General features: G+C 40.6%; 1 protein-coding gene across 1 annotated transcript in view; it reads left to right on the top strand.

Annotated features, from left to right (window-relative positions):
- Positions 1 to 22840, top strand: part of PTPRU (protein tyrosine phosphatase receptor type U) — a 4710560-nt gene that overhangs the window by 3695414 nt on the left and 992306 nt on the right. Inside the window, exon 19 of the mRNA XM_044089740.1 lies at positions 13329 to 13405. Within this exon, the coding sequence (XP_043945675.1) occupies positions 13329 to 13405 (77 nt within the window). The remainder of the gene's footprint in view (positions 1 to 13328; positions 13406 to 22840) is intronic.

The following is a 22840-nucleotide window of genomic DNA, read 5'->3' as shown; positions in this document are numbered from 1 at the left end:
TGGAGAAGGTTCCCCTGCACCCTAGTAGCGGGAGTGTGCAGTTAGAACTTGTCTGATTGAAGACTGCTGGAACAGGGCTCAGTTTTGAGTTTTTTTCTGGTTAATTGGGTAACTTGTTTAAATCAGATTGTTCGTTTTCTATTGTTTTATATATAAAAAAAAATTGCACTTTATTCATCTGCTTTTACTGTATTTGTGTTTCTTCCTACTTTATTACTAGGGGCATTGACTACAACTCTGAACTGAGATATATAACAATAAGCATTTTTATGCGCTTTTAAAGTGTTTTTTTGATTATATCTGCTTTATTTTCTGAAAAAATATATATATAATTGTTTCCCGCCTTTCTAAGCTAGTATAGTCCAGTTTTCGGGTTAGTGCTGAATTCAAGGCTGCGTTACAAATCTCTGTGTTTGCCCATACCTTACTTGGATAGAAGCAGCCTATCTGTCCCTGGAGGAGTGGTTTCAGCCCAGAAAGTAGTAGTTTGTTGGCCATTTTGGGATAATTTGTATCTCTTTAATTTCCCTGCTATAAAAAATGCATTTGCCCGGTTTTGCACACCGGGCAGCGCCAGTTAGCTAGGGTATAACTATTCCTGGCTCCACAAAGTCTCCTCTTCAATTTTTCCCTTGGAACTAGACAAACTTTCAACTTAAGCACTCAAGCCATTCATTTTTCAGCACGGCACTTATAAACCCTAGCACTATTCGACCTTACCAGCCATTCAGTAAAGCAGTTTACTGTACCTATCCAGGCATGTCCAAAGGGCAGTTTCAGGTGTACTCTTCGGTCCAACTGGTGAATCTGGGCATTTTGAGGCAATGTTACAACTGCCTCATGTACACAGACAACCCTCTCCTCCTACCATCAAACACTAATACATGTGAGAGATGCAATTAAACAGCCAAACTGGAGGCTAAGCTCTTTTACTGTACCTATACAGGCATGTCCAAAGGGCAGTTTCAGCTGTACTCTCCAGTCCAACTAGTGAATCTGGGCGTTTTTAGGCAATGTTAGAACTGCCTCATGTACAGAGACAACCCTCTCCTCCTACCACCAAGCACTAATACATGTGAGAGATGCAATTCTACAGCCAAACTGGAGGCTAAGCTCTCTCAACCCAAGACTGGATCAGACAGTCAAGAGGAGAAGGGAAATACTGGCATCACACCACCATTCTCACATAGACCCATTAAACCAGCACTGGCAAAAAACACACATAAATACACAAAAACATACTCGGAGGCTCTAAATAAAAATCTGCAAAAGCAACAGAGCCCTCCAAAGCAGACATCCAAGCAACCTCCACCCCCCAACACAAACCATGAAACACATACTTCACAAAACCAGTGTGCCACACAGTTGCAACCCTCAAGGCAAAATAACATACACAACATACTAGTAATAGGTGACTCTATAGACAGGCACACTGACGTCCCACTCACTAGGCTGAATAAGGAGAACGTTACTGTTAGCTGCCTGTCAGTTACCAGGATCCGACACATAACACAAGCACTCAGGTCACTCCAGAACAAGTACAAATATGACTCTGTCATTGTCCATGTTGGTGTGAATGACCTGAGCCGTACCTCCCTGGACTACATGAAAAGAGACATGGAAGAGCTCTCTGATCACATAGCTCAGGCCGGAATGACCCTGACCCTGAGTAGCAGCCTGCCCTCACCACGAATGATACCACGGTATAAAGAAAAAATGACCAATTTCAACAATTGGCTAAGTTTCTGGTGTCATTCAAAGGGAATCCAGTGTCTGTCTGCCTGGGATGTCATGCTCGACAAGCCATGCTGGTTTGCTAGAGACGGCTTGCACCTGTCACCCTTAGGCTTTTGAATACTGGCCAAGGCTCTTGCCACCCCCGTAGTGTCTTTTTTAGGCAAGGCTGAAAAGAAAAACTCACTACCGTACAGCACAAGTAACAAAAATCTGAGGGTAATACTACTCAATGCCAGAAGTCTAAACCTCAAAATGCATGCACTCGAGGCACTCCTCAGTATGGAGAAAATCGATATATGTGCAGTAACAGAATCCTGGTTTAAGGCTCCAGAGAACACCCCAGCACTACCAGGCTACAACTTATACTATATATTTCGGCCACAGAACCCGGACCGAAATACAAAAGGCGGGGGAGTATCCATTTTCATCAAGGATACCCACACCTCCAGGTTAGTGGCACAGCACGATGCTTCAGAGATTATCAACATGCAATTAACAATGGGCAAAACTGCAATTCAAATTGTAGCTTGGTACAGATCACCCACCATGTCCCAGGACCCCCATTCCGCATTTCTGGAAACACTGGGTAACATAAAGTTCCTAGCAAACACCCTAATATTGGGTGATTTCAACTACCCAAACATTAACTGGGAGAACTACTCAAGTACTAACTCCCTTGCCCAACATTTCCTAGAATTTATAAACTCAAACACCCTGGAACAACTGGTCAACACTCTCAACAGAGGTGACAACATATTGGACCTGGTCATCACCAACATGGGCGACCGGTGTTCCACACCGGAGGTCAACCCCTTGCTGGTTAGATCTGACCATAAACAAATCACTTTGGATATCCACATTCTCCTTCCACCCCTGGAGAAGAAAACCACTGTAAAAAACTTTTCAAAAGCAAACTTCACGTTACTTAAGATGGAGGTGGAAAGTTTCAAAGCCCCCAGCTAAAGGATAACGCTGTCCAAGCTGCAAAATTCTTTACTAATGCATTCTATGGGCACCTACAAGAATGCATGGATCGTGCTATCCCAAGCAAAACCAAGACTCACTCCTCTAAGAAAAGGAAACAAGTCTGGTGGACCCCTGCCATAAACAAGCTATACAATAGAAGGAGGAAACTAGTACAAGAAAGAGTAAAATCCCAAGAAGGGAAGACATCCCTGATCAGTATCAGCAAGAAACTATGATCCCTCATTAAATCTTCCAAGGCTAGTTTTGAAAGAAAAATTGCCAAGGACTCCAAAGATAACCACAAGGCATTCTTTAGCTATGTCAAGAATCTAAGTGGCAATGCTCAGATCTGCTCAGAGTTAGTGCGGAATGGCACAAAATACACCGATCCAACCGATATTGCCAACATCCTTGCAGACAGGTGCAGTGCAAACTTCAGACCCCTCTCACCCCCAAAAGGGCCCATAACCAGACCAGAAGAATGTAGAGCCCCTGAAATCACAGACACTCAGGTTAAAATAGCCCTCTCCAAAGCCAAAAACACAGCATCAGTGGGACTGGACAGTGTCCCAGGCTGCGTCCTACATGAGCGCAAAGATGAACTAACCCCTCACCTAAACATACTGTTCAAACTCAGCCTGTCCACAGGCTACATACCCATAGAGTAGTGCACAGCAATGGTTATTCTGCTCTACAAAGGTGGAGCCACAATAGTCCCTGGGAACTATCGCCCCATAAGCCTGACTAGCTTGGTCTGCAAGGCTATGGAGTGCATCATCATGGACCTCATTAACAGAGACATTGGGAACCTCCAAACACTGGACCCTACCCAGTTTGGCTTTGTTAAGGGCAGATCATGCCTCCTAAACCTGATGGACTTCTTTGAGACAGTTACCAAGGCTATAGATGAGAGAAAGGTGGTACACACAGCCTAACTATACCTCGCAAAGGCCTTCAGCACCATTCCCCATTCTGGTATTATAGACAAGCTCACCAGCCTGAACATAAATCCCTATGTCGCAAGATGGGTTGCCAGTTGGCTCACGGACAGGACCCACATGGTGAGAATTGTCGGAGCTAGGTCTAATTCTAAACCGGTTACAAGTGGCGTTTCTCAGGACTCAGTCCTAGGACCCCTCCTGTTCGGCATATACTTCTCAGAGGTACAGACATGCACAGGGGGACTGTGGCTGACCAAGTTCGCAAACAACTGCAAACTAGGGGTTATAATTGACTCACCGATTGACACAGGCATCCTCCAAAAGGGTCTCACTGAGACGGCTACCTGGTGTCAAAATCATGGCCTCAAACTAAATGCCAAAAAGTGCATGGTTATTCCCTTTGGAAATAACAAAGTACCCACAAACTACCACATAAGTTGTTGTCCCCTAAATACAGAAAATGTAATAAGGGATCTGGAGACCCAAGTAGATAGTAATCTCTCTTTGTTAATCACATTGCCAAAGTGGTTAGAAAATCCTTCTATGTGGCCCACCTAATTACAAAAGTGTTTGCATCCACATCAAAAGAGGTCGTTGTTCATAGGTTCATAGGTAGGTACTAGTCTATTGGCCCTAGGGCCTATACAAGCCTAGCCAAAAAGGTACCCTGGCTTTCGCCACCCAAGAAAATTATTTTCCTTTGCCCCTGTCAAGCAGAACCACAGAAGTGATCCCCGAGGTGAATTTCCTATTACCCATCCAATCATCAAGATTCTTCTTGAAGAGTGCTAATGAGGAGCTCTTTTTGACATAGATAGGTAGTCTGTTCCAGAGTATGGGAAGTCTCTGGGACAAGAATCTATCCCTCCAGCATGTTCTGTTTATTGTGGTGACAAGGTTTAGGTCCCTAGAGTGTGTAGCTCAGAGGGATTGGGATATCTTTAAGTGGAGCATGTCCAACAGCTCTGGGTTTGACATAGCTTTGTATGTTAGGCCAAGATCACCTCTGAGTAGGCGATATGCGATGAAGTAAAGCTGGAGTTTTTTGAGACGGTCTGCATAAGGCATCTGTTTGAAGCCAGTAATCCTCTTTGTGAGGTATTTTTGCGGCCTTTCCAGTTGTTGTAGATGTCTTGAGAGGTACATACCAAAAGGGGCATTGTACGCTATAATGGGTCTAATGAGTGATGAGTAGAGGGGAACAATGATCTCTTTTTTTCTGGATGAGAAACCTTTTGTGATGAGGTGTGCCATGTAGAAGGATTTCCTGACCACTCACTATGGCGATGTGATTATCAAAGGAGAGACTACTGTCCACCTGTGTCCCAAGGTCTCTTATCACACTTTTGGTGTTAAGTAGACTACCGCCTATGTGGTAGTTCATGGGTACAGAGTTTTTACCAAAGGGGATGACAATGCACTTTTTGGCATTGAGCTTGAGACCATGTCTTTGACACCAGGCATCTGTATCAGTGAGGCCCTTTTGTAGAATGTCCACATCATTAGGAGTTTCAATTATGGCTCCTAGTTTGCAGTCATCTGTGAATTTAGTTAGCCAAAGACCTTCTATGTTAGCCTGTACTTCAGAGAAATAGATACCAAACAGGAGAGGACCCAGGACTGAACCCTGTGGTACTCCACTTGTCACTGGTCTGAAGTCTGATTTGGAGTCTGCTACCTTCACAGTGTGGGTTCTGTCATTAAGCCAGTTGGCAACCCATTTTGTGACATAGGGATTTATACCTAGTTTAGTGAGTTTATCTATAATTCCAGAGTGGGGGATGGTGTTGAACGCCTTGGCGAGATCTAGAAAGGCTGTGTGAACCACCTTACCCTCATCTATGGCTTTGGTGACTACTTCAAAGAAGTCTATTAGGTTTAGGAGACATGATCTGCCTTTTACAAACCCAAACTTTGTGGGGTCCAGAGTTTGGAGATCTCCAATGTCTTTGTTTATGAGTTCCATGATGATATGTTCCATGGCCTTGCAGACGAGGCTCGCCAGGCTAATGTAGTAGTTCCTGGGGTCTGTTGTGGCCCCCCCCCCCCTTTGTGGAGTGGGATAACTGTCATGGTGTGCCATTCAATGGGCACAAAGCCTGAGGTGAGGCTATGATTGAACATGGTACTTAGGTGGGGTGCCAGTTCATTCTGTAGTTCATGTAAAAGGCAGCCTGGGATGTTGTCAGGTCCCATGGATGCTGTGTTCTTGGCTTTGGAAAGTGAGGTTTTTACCTGTGCAGCCATAATTACAGGAACTTTGCAATCTTCCGGTATAAAGATGGGCCCTTTAGGGGGTGAGAGGGGGGTAAAGTTAGCACTGAACCTATCTGCCAGGATGTTGGCAATATCAGTTGGTTCTGTATATTTAGTGTCATTGTGCTGTAACTCTGAGCAGATCTGAGTGTTGTCATTGAGATTTTTGACATAGCTATAGAATGCTTTGCGGCTGTCTTTAGAATCAGTGGCAATTTTGTTTTCATAACTAGCTTTGGAGGATTTTATGAGGGATCTCAGCTTCTTACTGAGGCTGACCAGGGAGTTCCTCCAATCGTGGGATTTTACTCTTTTTTTGCAACAGTTTCTTTCTTCTGTTGTAGTTTGTTTATGGCAGAAGACCACCAGATTGGCTTCCTTTTTTTGGAGGATAGCATCTTGGTTCTGTTAGGGATAGCACGATCCATGCACTCATGTAAGTGCTTATAAAGTGCATTTGTGTAGGATTCAGCAGTCGTACCTCTATTGTACATCTGCATGAGTGTCGTGAAGTTTGCCACTTCAGTCTTAAGAAGCGTGAAGTTGGCTTTGGAGAATTTTTTTACGGTTGTTTTCCTAATAGGGGGCGGGAGCAAGATGTGGATGTCTAGGGTGATTAGCTTGTGGTCGGATCTGACCAACGAGGAGCTGACCTCTGGTGTGGAACACCGGTCACCCATGTTGGTGATGACCAGGTCTAGGATATTGCTGCCCCAGGTGGGGGTGTGGATAAGTTAATCCAAAGCATTGGAATTGATGATTTCCAGAAAACGTTGAGCAAAAGAGTTGGCACATGAGTAGTTTTTCCAGTTAATGGAAGGGTAGTTAAAATCACCCATTATTAGAGTGTTGGGTTGTACCTTAATATTTTTCAGTGTATCAAGAAAAGAGGAGTGGGAATCCTGGGGCATGGTGGGGGGTCTGTAGCAAGCTACAATCTGGATTGCGGTTTTGCCCAGAGTTAGTTGAACTTGGATAATCTTAGATGCATTATGCTGAGCAACTAGCCTGGAGGTGTGGATATCCTTAATGAATATGGACATGTCTCCACCTTTAGTGTTTCGGTTTTTGTTTGGTGGCCGAAAGATGTGATATGAATTATAGCCTGGTAATGCAGGGGTGCTCTCTGGAGATTTGAACCAGGTCTCTGTCACTGCACAGATGCCAATGTTCTCCATTTTAAGGAGTGCCTCGAGTGAGTGCATTTTGAGGTTTAGACTTCTAGCATTGAGTAGCATTACCCTCAGATTTTGCTTGCTTGTACCTGTTATGGTGGCGAATTTGTCATTTGAACCTTGCCTAAAAAAGGCACTATAGAGGTCTCAAGAGCCTTTGCCAGTATCCGGAATCCCAAGGACGACAGGTGCAGGCCATCTCTGGCAAAGCAGCGTGATCTGTTGATCATGTCATCCCAGGCAGACAGTTACTGGATTCCCTTAGAATGACACCAGAAGCTTAGCCAATTTTTAAAGTCAATCATTTTGTCCTTGTACTGTGGTATCATTCTGGGTGATGGCAGGATGCTACTCAGGGCTAGGGTCATATCGACCTGAGCTACAAGATCAGAGAGCTCCTCCATGTCTCTTTTCATGTAGTCCAGGGAGGTACGTCTCAGGTCATTCACACCAACATGGACAATGACAAAGTCATATCTGTACTTGTTGTGGAGTGACCTGAGTGCGTGCATTATGTGGCGGATCCTGGCACCTGACAGGCAGCTGACAGTAACTTTTTCCTTGTTTAGCCTGGTGAGTGGAACATCAGTGTGCCTGACAATAGAGTCACCTATGACTAGAGTGTTCGGTACGTTATGCCTTATGGGCTGTAGTTGAGTGGCACACTGAGTATGTGGGCTATGTGTCATTTGGGTTGTGTTGGGGGGGTGGAGGTTGCTTGCATTTCTGATTTGGAGGTCTCTGTTGTTTGGGCAGATTTGTACTGATAGCCTCCGCGAATGTAGGTGTGTGTTTTGTGCTTCTGTGTGTGTGTTTTGGTGGGTAGGTTTTGAGGGACTATGTGATGAGGTCATAGTGTTGGGTGGTAGGAGGAGAGGGTTGTCTGTGTACATGGGGCAATTGCTGCATTGTCCCAAGATGCCCAGATTCATCAGGTAGACACTAGAAAACACTGGGAGCTGACCTTTAGACATGCCTGAATAGGTGCTTATTTATTAAGTACTAAAAACTGTTTTCCTCTAGACAAATGAGGAAAGTTGTGTGCTGTAGTAATTTGTAACTTATTTAGTGCTTACAGTGAGTTCTGAACAAGTGCTGAGATCAAAGAAACAGATGAGTGCTAAAACTGAAAAGCTGGCTAGTTGCAAGGTAAATTTTGAAGAACAGACTTTATGGCGCCAGGAATAGTTTGACCACAGTTAAGTGGGGGGGGGCTTAGGAGCTCACAAACAGTCCTGGACACAGCAAATCCATATCTGACCTGCCACAGGAAAGGGGGGAAGCAAGCTTAGAATTTTTTTTTTCCAGTAAAGTGGAAATGGAGAAAGCTGGAATAGATGTTAATTCAACGTTAAGATTCTGAGTGTGTTGGCCTTCACAAATGTTCTCTATTAGATTGAGTGAACTAATGACATTAGACTGGGAAGAGTGTCACAGATCAAATATACAGTATAGGCAGGCAACTGCAAAGCCACCAAGTATAAGAACACACAACACTAGGGAGGGTGGATGGGAAAAATTACAATTCCCAGCTGTAGCCACTAAATGAAAGTTTTAAACAGATCAAGGAGCAGACTCGAGAATGCTTTTAACTGTAAACAGACAAAAATGCACAGAAAAGCTCAGATAGAGCACTCACAAACAGAAAATACAACTCTCAGTATGAAAAAGCAGTTTACAGTTAGGTAATGTTAAAACAGTATAAAACAGTACATAAATGCAGTGAAACAATAAAAAAAGCTTTATAACTGCAAAATGTAGATCAACTGTATAGCACAATTATAAGCATTTCAGAAGTGCAGTTCAGTGAAATAAGTGTAAGAAATAACTTATCCTGCTCTTGGAATCTTAAGGAATTTCCACTTATGCAATGCAATCCAGAGTCTGACAATTCAAGCAGAACCTTTATAAGACACAGGGTTTATATAGCAGTAAGAATGGAAGAGTTGGAAGATCAGATTACTACTCAACCCCTGCTATTACCCAATCACTCGTACTACAGAAGGTCAGGAGGCCTTGTTACTCTACTACCAGCCTAGACAACAGGCCTCTATCAAGATTATGCCACCTGAGCAGAACACAGAAACCTCACTTTAAAAGCATAGAAAGAACACCCACAAAGAAAAAATACAAGCCTCAGTATGAAAAAGCAGTTTACAATTTAGTAATTTAAATAAAAAATGCAATTATAGTAATGCACACTATTACAGTTCCTAGCTGTAGCCACTAAATGAAAGTTTTAAACAGATCAAGGAGCAGACTCGAGAATGCTTTTAACTGTAAACAGACAAAAATGTGCAGAAAAGCTCAGATAGAGCACTCACAAACAGAAAATACAACTCTCAGTATGAACAAGCAGTTTACAGTTAAGTAATGTTAAAACAGTATAAAACAGTACATAAATACAGTGAAACAATAAAAAAAGCTTTATAACAGTGCAAAATGTAGATCAACTGTATAGCACAATTATAAGCGTTTCAGAAGTGCAGTTCAGTGAAATAAGTGTAAGAAATAACTTATCCTGCTCTTGGAATCTTAAGGAATTTCCACTTATGCAGTGCAATCCAGAGCCTGACAATAAAAGCAGAACCTTTATACGACACAGGGTTTATATAGCAGTAAGAATGGAAGAGTTGGAAGATAAGATTACTACTCAACCCCTGCTATTACCCAATCACTCGTACTACAGAAGGTCAGGAGGCCTTGTTAGTCTCAAGAATAATGAAGACAATCAGCAGAAAATGGCTGCCAGAAACACAGGAAACGCAAACAAAACTACCAGCCTAGACAACAGGCCTCTATCAAGATTATGCCACCTGAGCAGAACACAGAAACCTCACTTTAAAAGCATAGAAAGAACACCCACAAAGAGAAAATACAAGTCTCAGTATGAAAAAGCAGTTTACAATTTAGTAATTAAAATAAAAAATGCAATTATAGTAATGCACACTATTACAGTTCCTAGCTGTAGCCACTAAATGAAAGTTTTAAACAGATCAAGGAGCAGACTCGAGAATGCTTTTAACTGTAAACAGACAAAAATGCACAGAAAAGCTCGGATAGAGCACTTACAAACAGAAAATACAACTCTCAGTATGAAAAAACAGTTTACAGTTAAGTAATGTTAAAACAGTATAAAACAGTACATAAATGCAGTGCAGTGCCCCTCTACTCATCACGCATCAGACCCATCATAGAGTACAATGCCCCATTTGGTATGTACCTTACAAGACACCTGCAACAGCTGGAAATGCCACAGAGGTACCTCACCAAGAGGATCACTGGCCTCAAACAGATGTCCTATGCAGCTCGACTGAAGAAACTCCAGCTGTACTTGGTTGCATACTGCCTGCACAGAGGTGATCTCTGCCTGACATAGAAGGCCATGCCCAACCCAGAATTGATGGACATGCTCCACCTAAAGAAAACCTTATCCCCTCAAGCCACGAGCTCTAGGGAGCTAAACCTCACCACAACAATAAATAGGACGTGCTGAATGGATAGATTCCTTTCCCAGAGACTTCCCATGCTTTGGAACAAGATTCTAATCTATATTAGGCAGAGCTGCCCGCTTGCACTTTCAAGAGAAACCTTGACGAGTGGATGGGAAACAGAAAATTTATCCTGGTGATCACTTCAGTGGCTGTGCTAGACAGAGGGACAGGGAACTAATCTAAGGGGGCAGTGAAAGCCAACACATTCTGGGTAGGATTCTAAATGCCTTTGGGCACATAGCCTAGTACCTACCTATGAACCTATGATTGCCATGAATTACTGGTAAACAGTATGGAAGGGTATTGAGGTACACCACATAAAAGCATTTTTTTTTAATTCTTAAACATTTAGTAGTAGAGGTATCCTTGCTTAAATATGTTTATGTGAATAAGTAATTGACGTTAGCAGTAGCTATTAGCCAGAATGAAACTGGACCAGTGATAATGCATAAACATAAAGTCATTGCTTGTGGCTCCAGGGTTCTTATATTATGACAGAATGTATGCTTAGAGAGAAAAAGAGCTGTCTGACATAGGCTATTGTTGTGAAAATCCCATTAATTAACTTAGGTGAGAAAAGGGTTAGTAGAAATTTACTATAATCCACTACAGAACACATTTAAGAAACTATTGTACAAGGCAACACAAAAACTGTAGAAAATTATTGTTTCGTATATGCAATCATGAATTTTATTTGTGAATATAAGCCCAGCTAAGGTGTGCATTTTGCAAATGTGTTGAATTTGTTTATGTTTGCACAGCAGCAAGAGTTTTCTAGGTCATGATCTGAAATTTAGCTGGATGATTGCCCAGTTGCATTGGACTGAAAAGAAAAGAGTTTCAGCATTGTACTGAGGATGATCTATAAATGCAGATGCTTTAAGAAGTGGCTATAAGAGAAAAGATATCTAATGTGATGAAAAGAGTGGAGTTGTGTTTATCTAAATAAGATAACCATTGCACAGTAGTCTTTATGTCTGAGGCAGTATATTGATAGTGCTTCATCAGCTAAGCAAATTAATGCTAATAAGAATTCATAAGTGACACTTATGTAATGGGAATTATAAGGAAGGAGCTCATTTATTTATTTATTTATTTTTGTTTTGTTTACTGGGCTTGGCCACTGGGTTTAGTCAAAAATCCATTTTCTGTGGAGGCCCAGAATGAAAAACTTCAACATATTACATTTTTAAATATCTAATCAGTAATATACATTAACAGGCATTAAGTACATTACAATGCATTTACAGTTATACATGCTTTTGCTAGTTAAATTACCTTAATATGAAAGTAGAGACTGCTATTACAATATCAAAGATACTTCTTCATTAGTAGATGTAGAACATTGCATATTTTGGTGAGGTGTATTAAAAGGTTTGCCTGCTAGATAATAGATTATGTGATGAGTGCTTAGAAATTCAAGAAACATAGGGTGAGAGAATGACAGGGCAGGAAATGTTAATAGTGTAGTTAGGAGATGAAGTATAAAGCAGGTATATAGATTTGATAAGGTTTATATCACAAGTATAGAGATGAGGTTGAACAGTGTCACAAAACTATGAATATGTCTGAGATATGCTCGTAGAACTGTTTAATTATTGGCAAAGACTAGTTGTGGGACATAGGATTCTGAATGAAGAGAATTGGTTTGATGATGTGGCAAGCAGAAGATAATTGTGGCATTTATCCTGGACATCTACAGGAGCAGATCCTTTGATTTTATGGGTGAAATTTTAGTTGTATTTTAAATGAGTTTGCATTCTGCATGGATTTCACTAGTAACTTATGATATCTTGTATGTTCAGGTATGTCAGTGAAAATAGCAAGAATTTATGGTGTACTGTTTGAGATGTAAATGACTAACAAATAATCAGAGAAAAGATAAAATGTATTAACCATTTCCATATAGACCATAGAGTAAAGTGGGAGTACATTTGTTTCAATATCAAGACTGTGTATTATACCTTCTTGATTACTATGCAAGTATTCTTAAATTGGTATTGTTAATAACTACTTCAGTGACATGAGCAATGGGATAAAAGCCATGTTTTCTGGAATGCAATTTCAGATGTGATAATATCTGATAATGGTATACAATATGAAAATATGAATACCAAGAATATTTTTTTAGCATCAGTAGTTTCAAATGTGTTGTCTAGTTCTAAATAAACATAGTGTAATGGTCAAGTTAAGATGACTGCACAGCCAATAATCGTCAAGTTAAGATGACTGCACAGCCAATAATGGTCAAGTAAAGATGACTGCACAGCCCATCAAATATTGTAGAAAGGATTTCAGAGGATTAACAGTTATTGTTGATATGATCTGCATGTACTTTTAATGAAATATATGGGTTCTTCATGTGTGTGGTATAGGGAATGAGATAACTGAATGACATATGTGTCATAAAATGAGACAATTTTCCTTATTAATACCTGAGAGAAAACCAATCAAATAGATATTTCCTTTGTAATTAAGAACTGAAAGGAAGAGAAGTGAGAATGCAGTGAGATTACTCAGAGATGCATGCCGAAGATGAAATTATGAAGCAGTATGAACTACCAAGATCACTTTTTTTATTAATATTTGTTGTGAGGAGAAGTTGTTGCTCAAAATTAGGGGCTTTTGTTTTCAAAACAATATGTCTCATAGTGACATTTGTCATTTATTGTTGTAATCTTGCATAACTGTTGATGATTCTGATTTAGGACATATAATGCATGTCATAATAACAATTTTCTTCTGCTTGTAATTTTTAGATGATCGTCATCGGGTTAAGCTTCATCCTTTACTTGGTGATTCCAATTCAGATTACATTAATGCCAACTATATTGATGTAAGTATTGTTACAAAGTACACTAGTTTTTTTCATACAGTATTCTTTTTTTGTTTTATAAGTGTTAACAGTATGAAATGGGATTGCTCAAAAAGCATTGCAGTCCACTTTTCTCAATAATAATTTGCCTCCCTCAGTACAGAGAAAAGAATTGCCTAGTTCTTTAATAAAGACAACATAAAAGAGTTCAATGCCACACAGAGAATTCATTGCTTTACTGTAAATGCCTGCAGGTGCATATGCAAATTTTGCATAAATTAGCTGAACTAGATTAAACTGAAGATATGCCAGGTGAAATTTCAGTGATAGCAGAAGGTAATACCAGAACATGGAGACAGACATATGCTTGAAATTCACAGCCATATCCTTAAAGTTATTTAGCAGAACTAAACCAAATTCAGGTGGTAAATTACTGTAACTTAAATAGGTCTCACCATGAAAATGAATGCTGCACACCATGTTACATCTGCAGATTTGATATTCTAGCATGAAACATATATATGCATTTTCATTAGATTGTGCCTAGTATTGTCAAGTATGGCAGAACATCTTATTAAATGGCTTACGTCAACAGATATAAAATGTGTGCCTGTCAAAGAAAAATGATGTGCATGCCAGTTAAAGCCTTTTTTCCAGGCTGTTCACAAATTACATGACATGAAAAACAATTCTTGTGACACAGTAGTTCCATGTGTTCATCTCATGACCTGTTATACTTCTTAGTCTATAAATTGGCATGAAGACTCCTTTGGGCATAGCGTTTCCTCAGCAATGATTTAGTGTATAATTATCAGGTACACATTGGAAAGCCACCAAAAGTGAGATGGGATAATCAAGGGATCTTTCCTCCCTGCAGAACTACTTTTTACATTTCTTTTGGTAGTTTTAACATACATCCATTTTGTCAATTGCATTCATTTTCATTGTATAGTGTTGATAAAAAAATTAATTTTAGTGATGGAGCCCACAACTTGATTTAGTCTATTAAAAGCTGTAATGGCATGCACTGTGCACTTTGTAAATCATGAGGCCTGATGTGCAAAACATAAGTTTGTTGTGTTATATTCCATATCTGACTCAGTGGGAAAGTATAGATCCAGCCGTAGAACTTATTTTTTGTAGATTCCTTAATTCCATAATTTAATCCCAGAGTTTGAATAAATTAAACGTTAAGCTATTTTGTCTCTGTCCTCATAATAAAATGTAATACTTGCAAATATTATGTACTCTGGATCTCCATAGAGCCCTAAGCTCATTCTTATCTTTCTTGTATCCAGTCAACCTTATAACATTTTAGTCCAGTTATTATCTTCAGATGTCATTCCAATGAAGTTTTAGATTTTTCAGACTATGCACAGTGCAACAAAAAGTGATTGTATACTTCCGATTTGAATGATTTTTTTTGTATGTATGATACTATATTTTAGTTTGCAATCTATGCTAGTAAAGCAAAAAAGCACATTCCCCAATATTTACATAATGACAATACATATTTCTTTAGTCATGTGTTGATTGTTTTCATAGGTTCATAGATGTGTACTAGATTAATGGCCCTGGGCCTTTACAAGCCTAGCCCATAGGATTACCCTGGCATCTTGCCACCCGACCTTAGTTCCCAGTGCCTCTGTCGAGTAGAGCCACTGGAGTGACCCCAGGGTGAATTTTCTATTTCACATCCACTCATCAAGATTTCTCTTGAAGAAGGCCAGTGAGGTGCTCTGTTTGACATGTATGGGAAGTCTATTCCATAGCATGGGCAATCTCTGTGTTATGAAACTGTCCCTCAGCACATTCTGTTGATTGTGGTAATGAGATTGAGGTCTCTGGAGCGTGTGTTGCAGAGGGATTGGGATTTTTTTAGATGTAGCATTTCTAACAGATCTGGGTCAGACATGGTTTTGTAAGTCAAGCAGAGATTGCCTCTAAGTAGGCGACATGAGACAGAGAATAGTTCAAGTTTTTTGAGTCTGTCCATATAGGACAAGTGTTTAAGGCCCAGGATCCTCTTTGTGAGGTACTTTTGTGACCTCTCCAGTTGTTGCAGGTGTCTAGTGAGGTACATGCCAAATGGGACACTGTACTCGATGATTAGCCTAATGAGGGAAGAGTAAAGGGAGACAATGACCTCTTTCTTCCTGGATGCAAAACCCTTAGTAATGAGATGTGCCACATGGAAGGACTTTCGGATCACAGTGGCAATGTGGTAGTCAAAAGAGAGGTAGCTGTCAAACTGTGTTCCCAGAGCGCTTATAATGCCTTCTGTGTTCAGTGGACTACCATCGATGTGGTAATTCATGGGAACTGGGTTTTTCTCAAAGGTTGTGAAGACACATTTTTTGGCATTGAGCTTAAGGCCATGGTCCTGACACCAGTCATTGGTCTCAGTAAGGCCTTTCTGTAGGATGTCAACATCACTTGGGGAGTTAATAATGGCTCCCAACTTGCAATTGTCTGCGAACTTTGTCAGCCAGAGTCCCTTCTTGTTGGCTTGGACTTCTGAGAAGTAGATACCAAACAGGAGAGGACCCAAAACTGATCTCTATAGAACTCCACTCATAACTGGTCAGCTGTTTGACTTGGAGTCAGCTACTTTCACACTGTGGGTTCTATCTGTGAGCCAGTTTGCAAACCACCTAGTGATATAGGGATTGATGCCTAGCTTAGTGAGTTTTTCTATGATTCCTGAGTGGGGGGATAGTATCAACGGCCTTGGCCAGATCAAGGTAGACTGTATGAACCACCTTGCCTTCATGCACAGCTCTGGTGACTGACTCAAAGAAGTCAACCAAGTTGAGCAGGCATGATCTACCCTTCACAAAACCAAACTGTGTGGAATCCAGAGTTTGGAGATTCCCTATATCCTTGTTTATTAGGTCCATGATGATGCATTCCATAGCTTTGCATATCAGACTTGTCAGGTGAATGGGGCGATAGTTTCCAAGGTTTGTAGTTGCTCCTCCTTTGTGGAGAGGGATGACTATAGCAATGCACCATTCGGTAGGGACAAAGCCTGAGGTGAGGCTGTGTTTAAACAGGGCACATAGGTGAGGTGCCAGTTCACTCTGTAGTTCATGTAGAACACAGCCAGGGATATTGTCAAGTCCCATAGAAGCTGTATTCTTGGCCTTGGACAGTCCTGTTTTAACCTGTGCAGCAGTAATACTGGGTACCTGGCAATCTACTGGTATTGTGATTGGTCCTTTGTGGGGGAGGGGTGAAACTGGCACTGAATCTGTCGGCCAGTATATTGGCAATATCTGTTTTCTCAGTATAGGAGATACCATTGTGCAGTAGCTCAGAGCAAATCTGGGTATTGCCATGGAGATCCTTTACATAACTATAGAAGGCCTTGTGGTTGTCTTTACTATCTGCTGCAATTCTGTTTTTATAGCTAGCTTTAGAGGATTTGATGAGGGAACTCAACTTTTTATTGAGGCTGATGAGGGAATTCTTCCAGTCTTGGGACTTCACCTTATTCTGCATCAGTTTCCTCCTTCTGTTGTAGAGTTTATTTATGGCAGGGGACCACCAGATTGGCTTCTTTTTTTGGAGGAAAGCGTCTTGGTTCTATTGGGTGTGGCGCGATCCATGCATTCGTGTACGTGTTCATACAGTGCATTGGTGTATGATTTCACGGTCATGCAACTATTCTCTATTAGCATGGGTGCTGTGAAGTTAGCCACCTCTGTTTATAGGAGCCCAAAGCTAGCTTTGGAGACGTTTTTCATGGTGGTTACCTTTGCGGGGGAGGGGGATGTGGATTTCCAAGGTGATTAGTTTGTGGTTGGATCTAACCATGGAGAAGTTGATTATTGGTGTAGAGCAACAGTTGTCCATGTTAGTAATGACCAGATCAAGGATGTTGTTACCTCTAGTTGGGGTAAGAATGAGCTGGTCCAAGGCATTGGAATTAATGAATTCCAGTAAATGCTGGGCAACTATATTGGTTTTTCCAGTTAATGGAGGGGTAGTTGAAGTCATCCAGTATGAGAGTGTTAGGTTGGACCCTAATATTCTCCAGGGTGCTTAGGAATGTGTAGTGTGAGTCTTGGGACATGGTTGCGGACCTATTACAGGCTACGACCTGAATCTCTGTCTTACCCAATCTTAGCTGCACCTGAAGTATCTCTGATGCTTTATGTTGGGCTACCAGTCTGGAGGTGTGCGCATCTTTTATGAATATGGAAACACTACTGCCTTTGGAGTTTCCATCCAAGTTCTGAGGCCGAAAGGTGTGGAATGCGTTATAGCCTGGTAGTGTAGGTGTGCTTTCTGCTGCCTTGAACTAGGTCTCTGTTACAGCACAAATGGCGATGTTCAACATTTTAAGGAGTGCTTCGAGTGAGTGCATTTTGAGATTTAGACTTCTAGCGTTGAGCAGCATGACCCTCATATTGGGAATAACTGATTGGAAGCACTTGAGTTAACTTTTTTAAGACAGGACATTTGCAATGTCTTTGTTAAGAATATATGTACTGCCATATGTTTCAGCTTTGTTGCATTGTGGTACATGACTTGTAATTTTATTTGTTTATTTATTTTATTGCATTTGTTTACCGGGAAAGTTCACTGAGCCTAAAAGAGCGTGTTTTCAGTGGAGGCCTGGGGAGAAAAGCTCCAAAAAGATGCAGAAAAAATATAAGCATTAATTAGTACAGAAGTAGAAACAGTGTTACAGATAGTAAATATAGTAACATATAGAGAATATATACATAAAAGCAGGAATCTAGTTTGTTTGATTACAGTAATATATACAGAAAATATACATTAAAGCAGAATTCAATGAATTCAATCAGAGTGGTATAAACAGAGATATATTAATCAGTATTATTGTACCAGTATCAACAAGTGAAGATAAAAATAAATATGGGGAAAGTATCATCAGTCACTAGTAGCAAAAGATATAGGAGTTTAGTAATCATATAAGGAGAGTAATACTTTAAATATTTTTGAATAAAAAAGGTTCTGTGGTCATTCTAATACCTGTTAGTTACTTTCAGTTCATATTTAGTTTTACTCCTCCAGATTATGTATTTAAGATTCCTGTAGATGTGTTTATATGCCTCGATGTGACTGATTGTGAAAAATGCCTTTTAAGAACCATATCATTTTTTCATTATGCTATAAGGTTTACCGTATACAGTTCTACCATAAGGGTTTACACCTGAAGTTTCATCTGAAATTCTCACAATACTTATGCCTTATAGACAGCGAGTTATCTATACATTGGTTGAGATGATTGAAACAGACCCCATAAATGATGGATGAATAAGATGTCTTTAAAAATTAGGTCAGCATGGGAGAAAGCACTTCTAAATTTCTTAGGGGCCTCACATAGTTTTCAAGGCTGCCACTGGAGTAATTCCTGAATGTAGCTGAATTTATGGATCACTTGAAACTAATTTTGAAGGTAAATGTGACAGTGCAGGTGAGAGACGGTGAAGGAGGGGGATAGTACTAGTAAGTGTGTTGGCAAAGTTAGGATTCATAGGGGCAAGTGTACTTTACCTTCTTGTGGGCACTTTGACAATTTAATTAAAGGAATTAGCATCAATGAAATTTGAGAAAAACTGGATACATGTATTTCCAGTTGTACAAGATTCCCAGTTGATGGATGGATAATTGAAGTCACTTACTGTTAAGGTACTGAGATTATTAGAGATAGAATGCAACATGTCAAGGCAACTACTGGGGTCCTCAGGTGACATTGAAGGGGATCAATAGCTGGCAATGATGGAATAAATTACCAAAATGTGAGGGAGACTAAATTCAGAATCTTGAAGTATTTGGCACAAGTTAATGTTTTGTTGGATAATATAAGATACAATAAGATTCCTTTATTGTCATTGCACAAGTGCAATGAAATTTGTAGCAATCCTCCTAAAGGTGCATGGACATATAATGAACATGAATAAATAAGAGAATACAATACAATACCAAACAATACAATAGAATGCAATGCAATGCAGTATACAACTAAGTTATTGCACTTGTGTATATTGCACATGAAAGGAATGAATTAAGGTGCACAGGAATGTAAACATATACCTTATAGTGCAAGTGGCTATTATCTGTACTGAGTGTAAACATTTAGCATTGTTCAGTTCACATATAGCTCTGGGATAGAAACTGTTCTTAAGCCTGTTTGTCCAAGATGGAATGGACCTGAATCATCTGCCAGAAGGCAACAGCTCAAACAGATGATATCCAGGGTGAGGAGAGTCTTTCAAGATGTTGGTTGCCCTGCTGAGATAGTGAGAGCTGAAAAGTTCCTCAAAAGAGGGTGGTGAGCAGCCAATGATGTTCTAGACAGAGTTAATGACCCTTTGAAGTGCCTTCCTGTCTGTCTCTGAGCTGTTGATGTGCCATGTGGAAATGCGGTATGTTTGCACACTTTGAATAAAACAGTGGTAAAAAGACAAAAGCAGCTTCTCCTGCAGGTTATTTTTCCTGAGGATCTTCAGGAAATGGAGTGTTTCCTATGCCTTATTGACTGCCTCCATGGTGTTTATGGACCAAGAGAGATGATCTGCCACATGTACACGTAGAAACTTGAAGGCAAGAACCCTTTCCACACAGTCTCCATTGACGTATATTGGGTTGTGATCTGCATTGTGCCACCAGAAATCTATTATGAGTTCTTTTGTTTTGGCAGAGTTCAGGGCAAGGTTGTTCTCAGTATACCGTGCAATCACTCTTTGAATTCATCTCTATATGTTGTCTCGTCTCCTCCTGAAATAACTCCAACTACTGCGCTGTCATCTGCAAACCTAATGATGGTATTAGTAGACTGAGAGGGGACAAAGTCAAGGGTGTAAAGAGTATACAGAAGGGGGATCAGAACATAGCCTTGTGGGACACCTGTGTTTATCCTGAGAGTGGAGGAGTGGTAAGGGCCTAGTCTAACCATCTGAGGATGATTAGTCAAAAAGTCTTTAATCCAATGGCAGGCAGATTCTGAAAGTCCTAAGCCAGAGAGTTTAGTAGCCAGTCTATCCAGGATAACTGTGTTAAAAGATGAACTAAAGTCTACAAAGAGCATCCACACATAGCTCCCCTGCTGCTCAAGATGACAAAGTGCAGTGTGTAAGGCAGTAGAGATGGCATCTTCCTTAGTTCTATTTGCTCTGTAAACATACTGGTGTGTATCTGAGATAAATGGGAGACTATGCTTGATGTGTCACCGAACCATTTGTTGTAAAACACGTCATGATGACTGAAGTAAATGCTACTGGACAGTAGTTGTTGAGAATATGGATGACAGGTTTCTTTGGCAGTGGAATGATCGTAGTTAACTTCAGATATTAACATCACTAATAAAACAAAAAAATTTCCATAATGCAAGAAAATTAGAGGTTCTCAGTCACGATCTCTCACTCCTTAGATCCAGAAAACTTCAGCAAATTTGACAGCAACAATATCTGGACTGCTGTAGAAGTAAAATGGCATCTACCTTCCACTGAAGGCAGCTAAGCAAACCGCTCAACTGTAAAGATTTTCTAAGAATATCTAGAGTTCTGCCCCAGATTTCCTCTTAACATTTGAGGTTTTCTGTCAAATCATTGAGGATTGAAGTCACAAAATAATGACAGTCATTTGAGGTTCAGACTTCATATAGTTTAGAAAATGTATGCCTACACAAAACATTTTATTTTAGCAGCTTTATAATTTTATAAGAGCAATATTTAAAATGTGTTCCTATTTTTGGGCCTTTGTGCAGTGGTGGCTGGTGACTTCAAATCAAAGTGGGGGGCTGCAAGAGACAGCTGAATGGGTGGGGCCAATGGGAAGGGATGTGGCCATCCAGAAAGGGGCAGAAGTACCTCACAAAGAGGATCCTAGGCCTTAAACACTTGTCCAGTATGGACAGGCTCAAAAAAACTCCCAACTATTCGCTTTCTAATATTGCCTACTTAGAGTATAGCATGGTCCCCTACACATTGCAGTTTGCCCTTCCTTTCCATTGTACAGCTTTAAGATTCCAACCTAGCTCTGTCATGTACCCTCTCCATGGTCTGTTTAGCATTTGTATTCCTCTCCAAGACATGAGTAAGCTATGACAACATATAGTGTAGGCAGCTGCTATATGGAAATGTATTTATTTATTTCATTTGATTACTGGGAAAATCTGACTGAGCAATTAAACCCCTTTTCAGTGAGACCTGGGGAGAAACGATCCAGCTAACAAAGATATATATACATAAGATACTGAGATAACAAACATCTCTGCTAAGGTAAAAGGAGTAAAATAAAATCCACATTGCCATACATTTACTTACAATGTACACATATGCTTTCACACTGCAGTCTACAGTACACAGTGTTTCATTCTGTATGTTTGTATGTATACCTAGCCCAGTTGCACCTTCTGTGTATTTCAAGCTGCATTAGCCAGCATAAAACATTTCTCAGGCTTGTGCATATATTCGTGTATCATATATTCATGGCTAAGGTTCTTTAAACTGAAAGACACAATGATGTGCCAAAATTGTTGCACTGTGAATTATGCAAAGGCTACAGTATAGATGTAGCTGAGAAGCACTGCTAATGCTACTCAACGCCAGAAGTCTAAACCTCAAAATGCATGCACTCGAGGCACTACTCAGTATGGAGAACATCGATATCTGTGCAGTAACAGAAATCTGGTTTAAGGCTCCATAGAGCACCCCAGCACTACCAGGCTATAGCTCATACCATACTTTTCGGCCACAGGAGCTGGACCGAAACGTAGAAGGCTGGGTTGTATCCATATTAATCAAGGATACCCACACCTCCAGGTTAGTGGTGCAGCACGATGCCACAGAGATCATCCATGAGCAACTAACAATGGGCAAAACTGCAATTCAGATTGCAGCTTGCTACAGATCATCCACCATGACCCAGGACCCCCATTCTGCATTTCTAGAGACAATGGAAAATATGAAGGTCCTACCAAACACCCTAATATTGGGTGATTTCAATTACCCAAACATTAACTGAGAGAACTACTCAAGTACTAACTCCCTTGCCCAACGCTTCCTAGAATTTATAAACTCAGATGCCCTGGATCAACTGGTCAACACCTCTGCCAGAGGTGACAGCATATTGGAGCTGGTCATCATCAACATGGGCGACCAGTATTCCACACCAGAGGTCAACCCCTCGCTGGTTAGATCAGACCATAAACTAATCACTCTGGATGTCCACATTCCATTCCCACTCCCAATCAAGGAAACCACCGTGAAAAACTTTTCAAAAGCAAACTTTACATTACTTAGGACTGAGGTGGAAAGGTTCACAGCTTCCATGCTAAAGGACAATGCTGTCCAAGCTGCTAAATCCTTTACAAAGGCACTCTATGAGCACCTGCAAGAATGCATGAATCTTGCTATCCCAAGCCAAACCAAGACTCACTCCTCCAAGAAAAGGAAACCAGTCTGGTGGACCCCTGCTATA

This window comes from Protopterus annectens, chromosome 1.part1, assembly GCF_019279795.1.
Source record: "Protopterus annectens isolate FY-2018-M chromosome 1.part1, PAN1.0, whole genome shotgun sequence".
Taxonomy (NCBI): domain Eukaryota; kingdom Metazoa; phylum Chordata; order Ceratodontiformes; family Protopteridae; genus Protopterus; species Protopterus annectens.
Note: the sequence above shows the minus strand (reverse complement) of the source record. Positions and strands in the feature narration are given on the sequence as shown.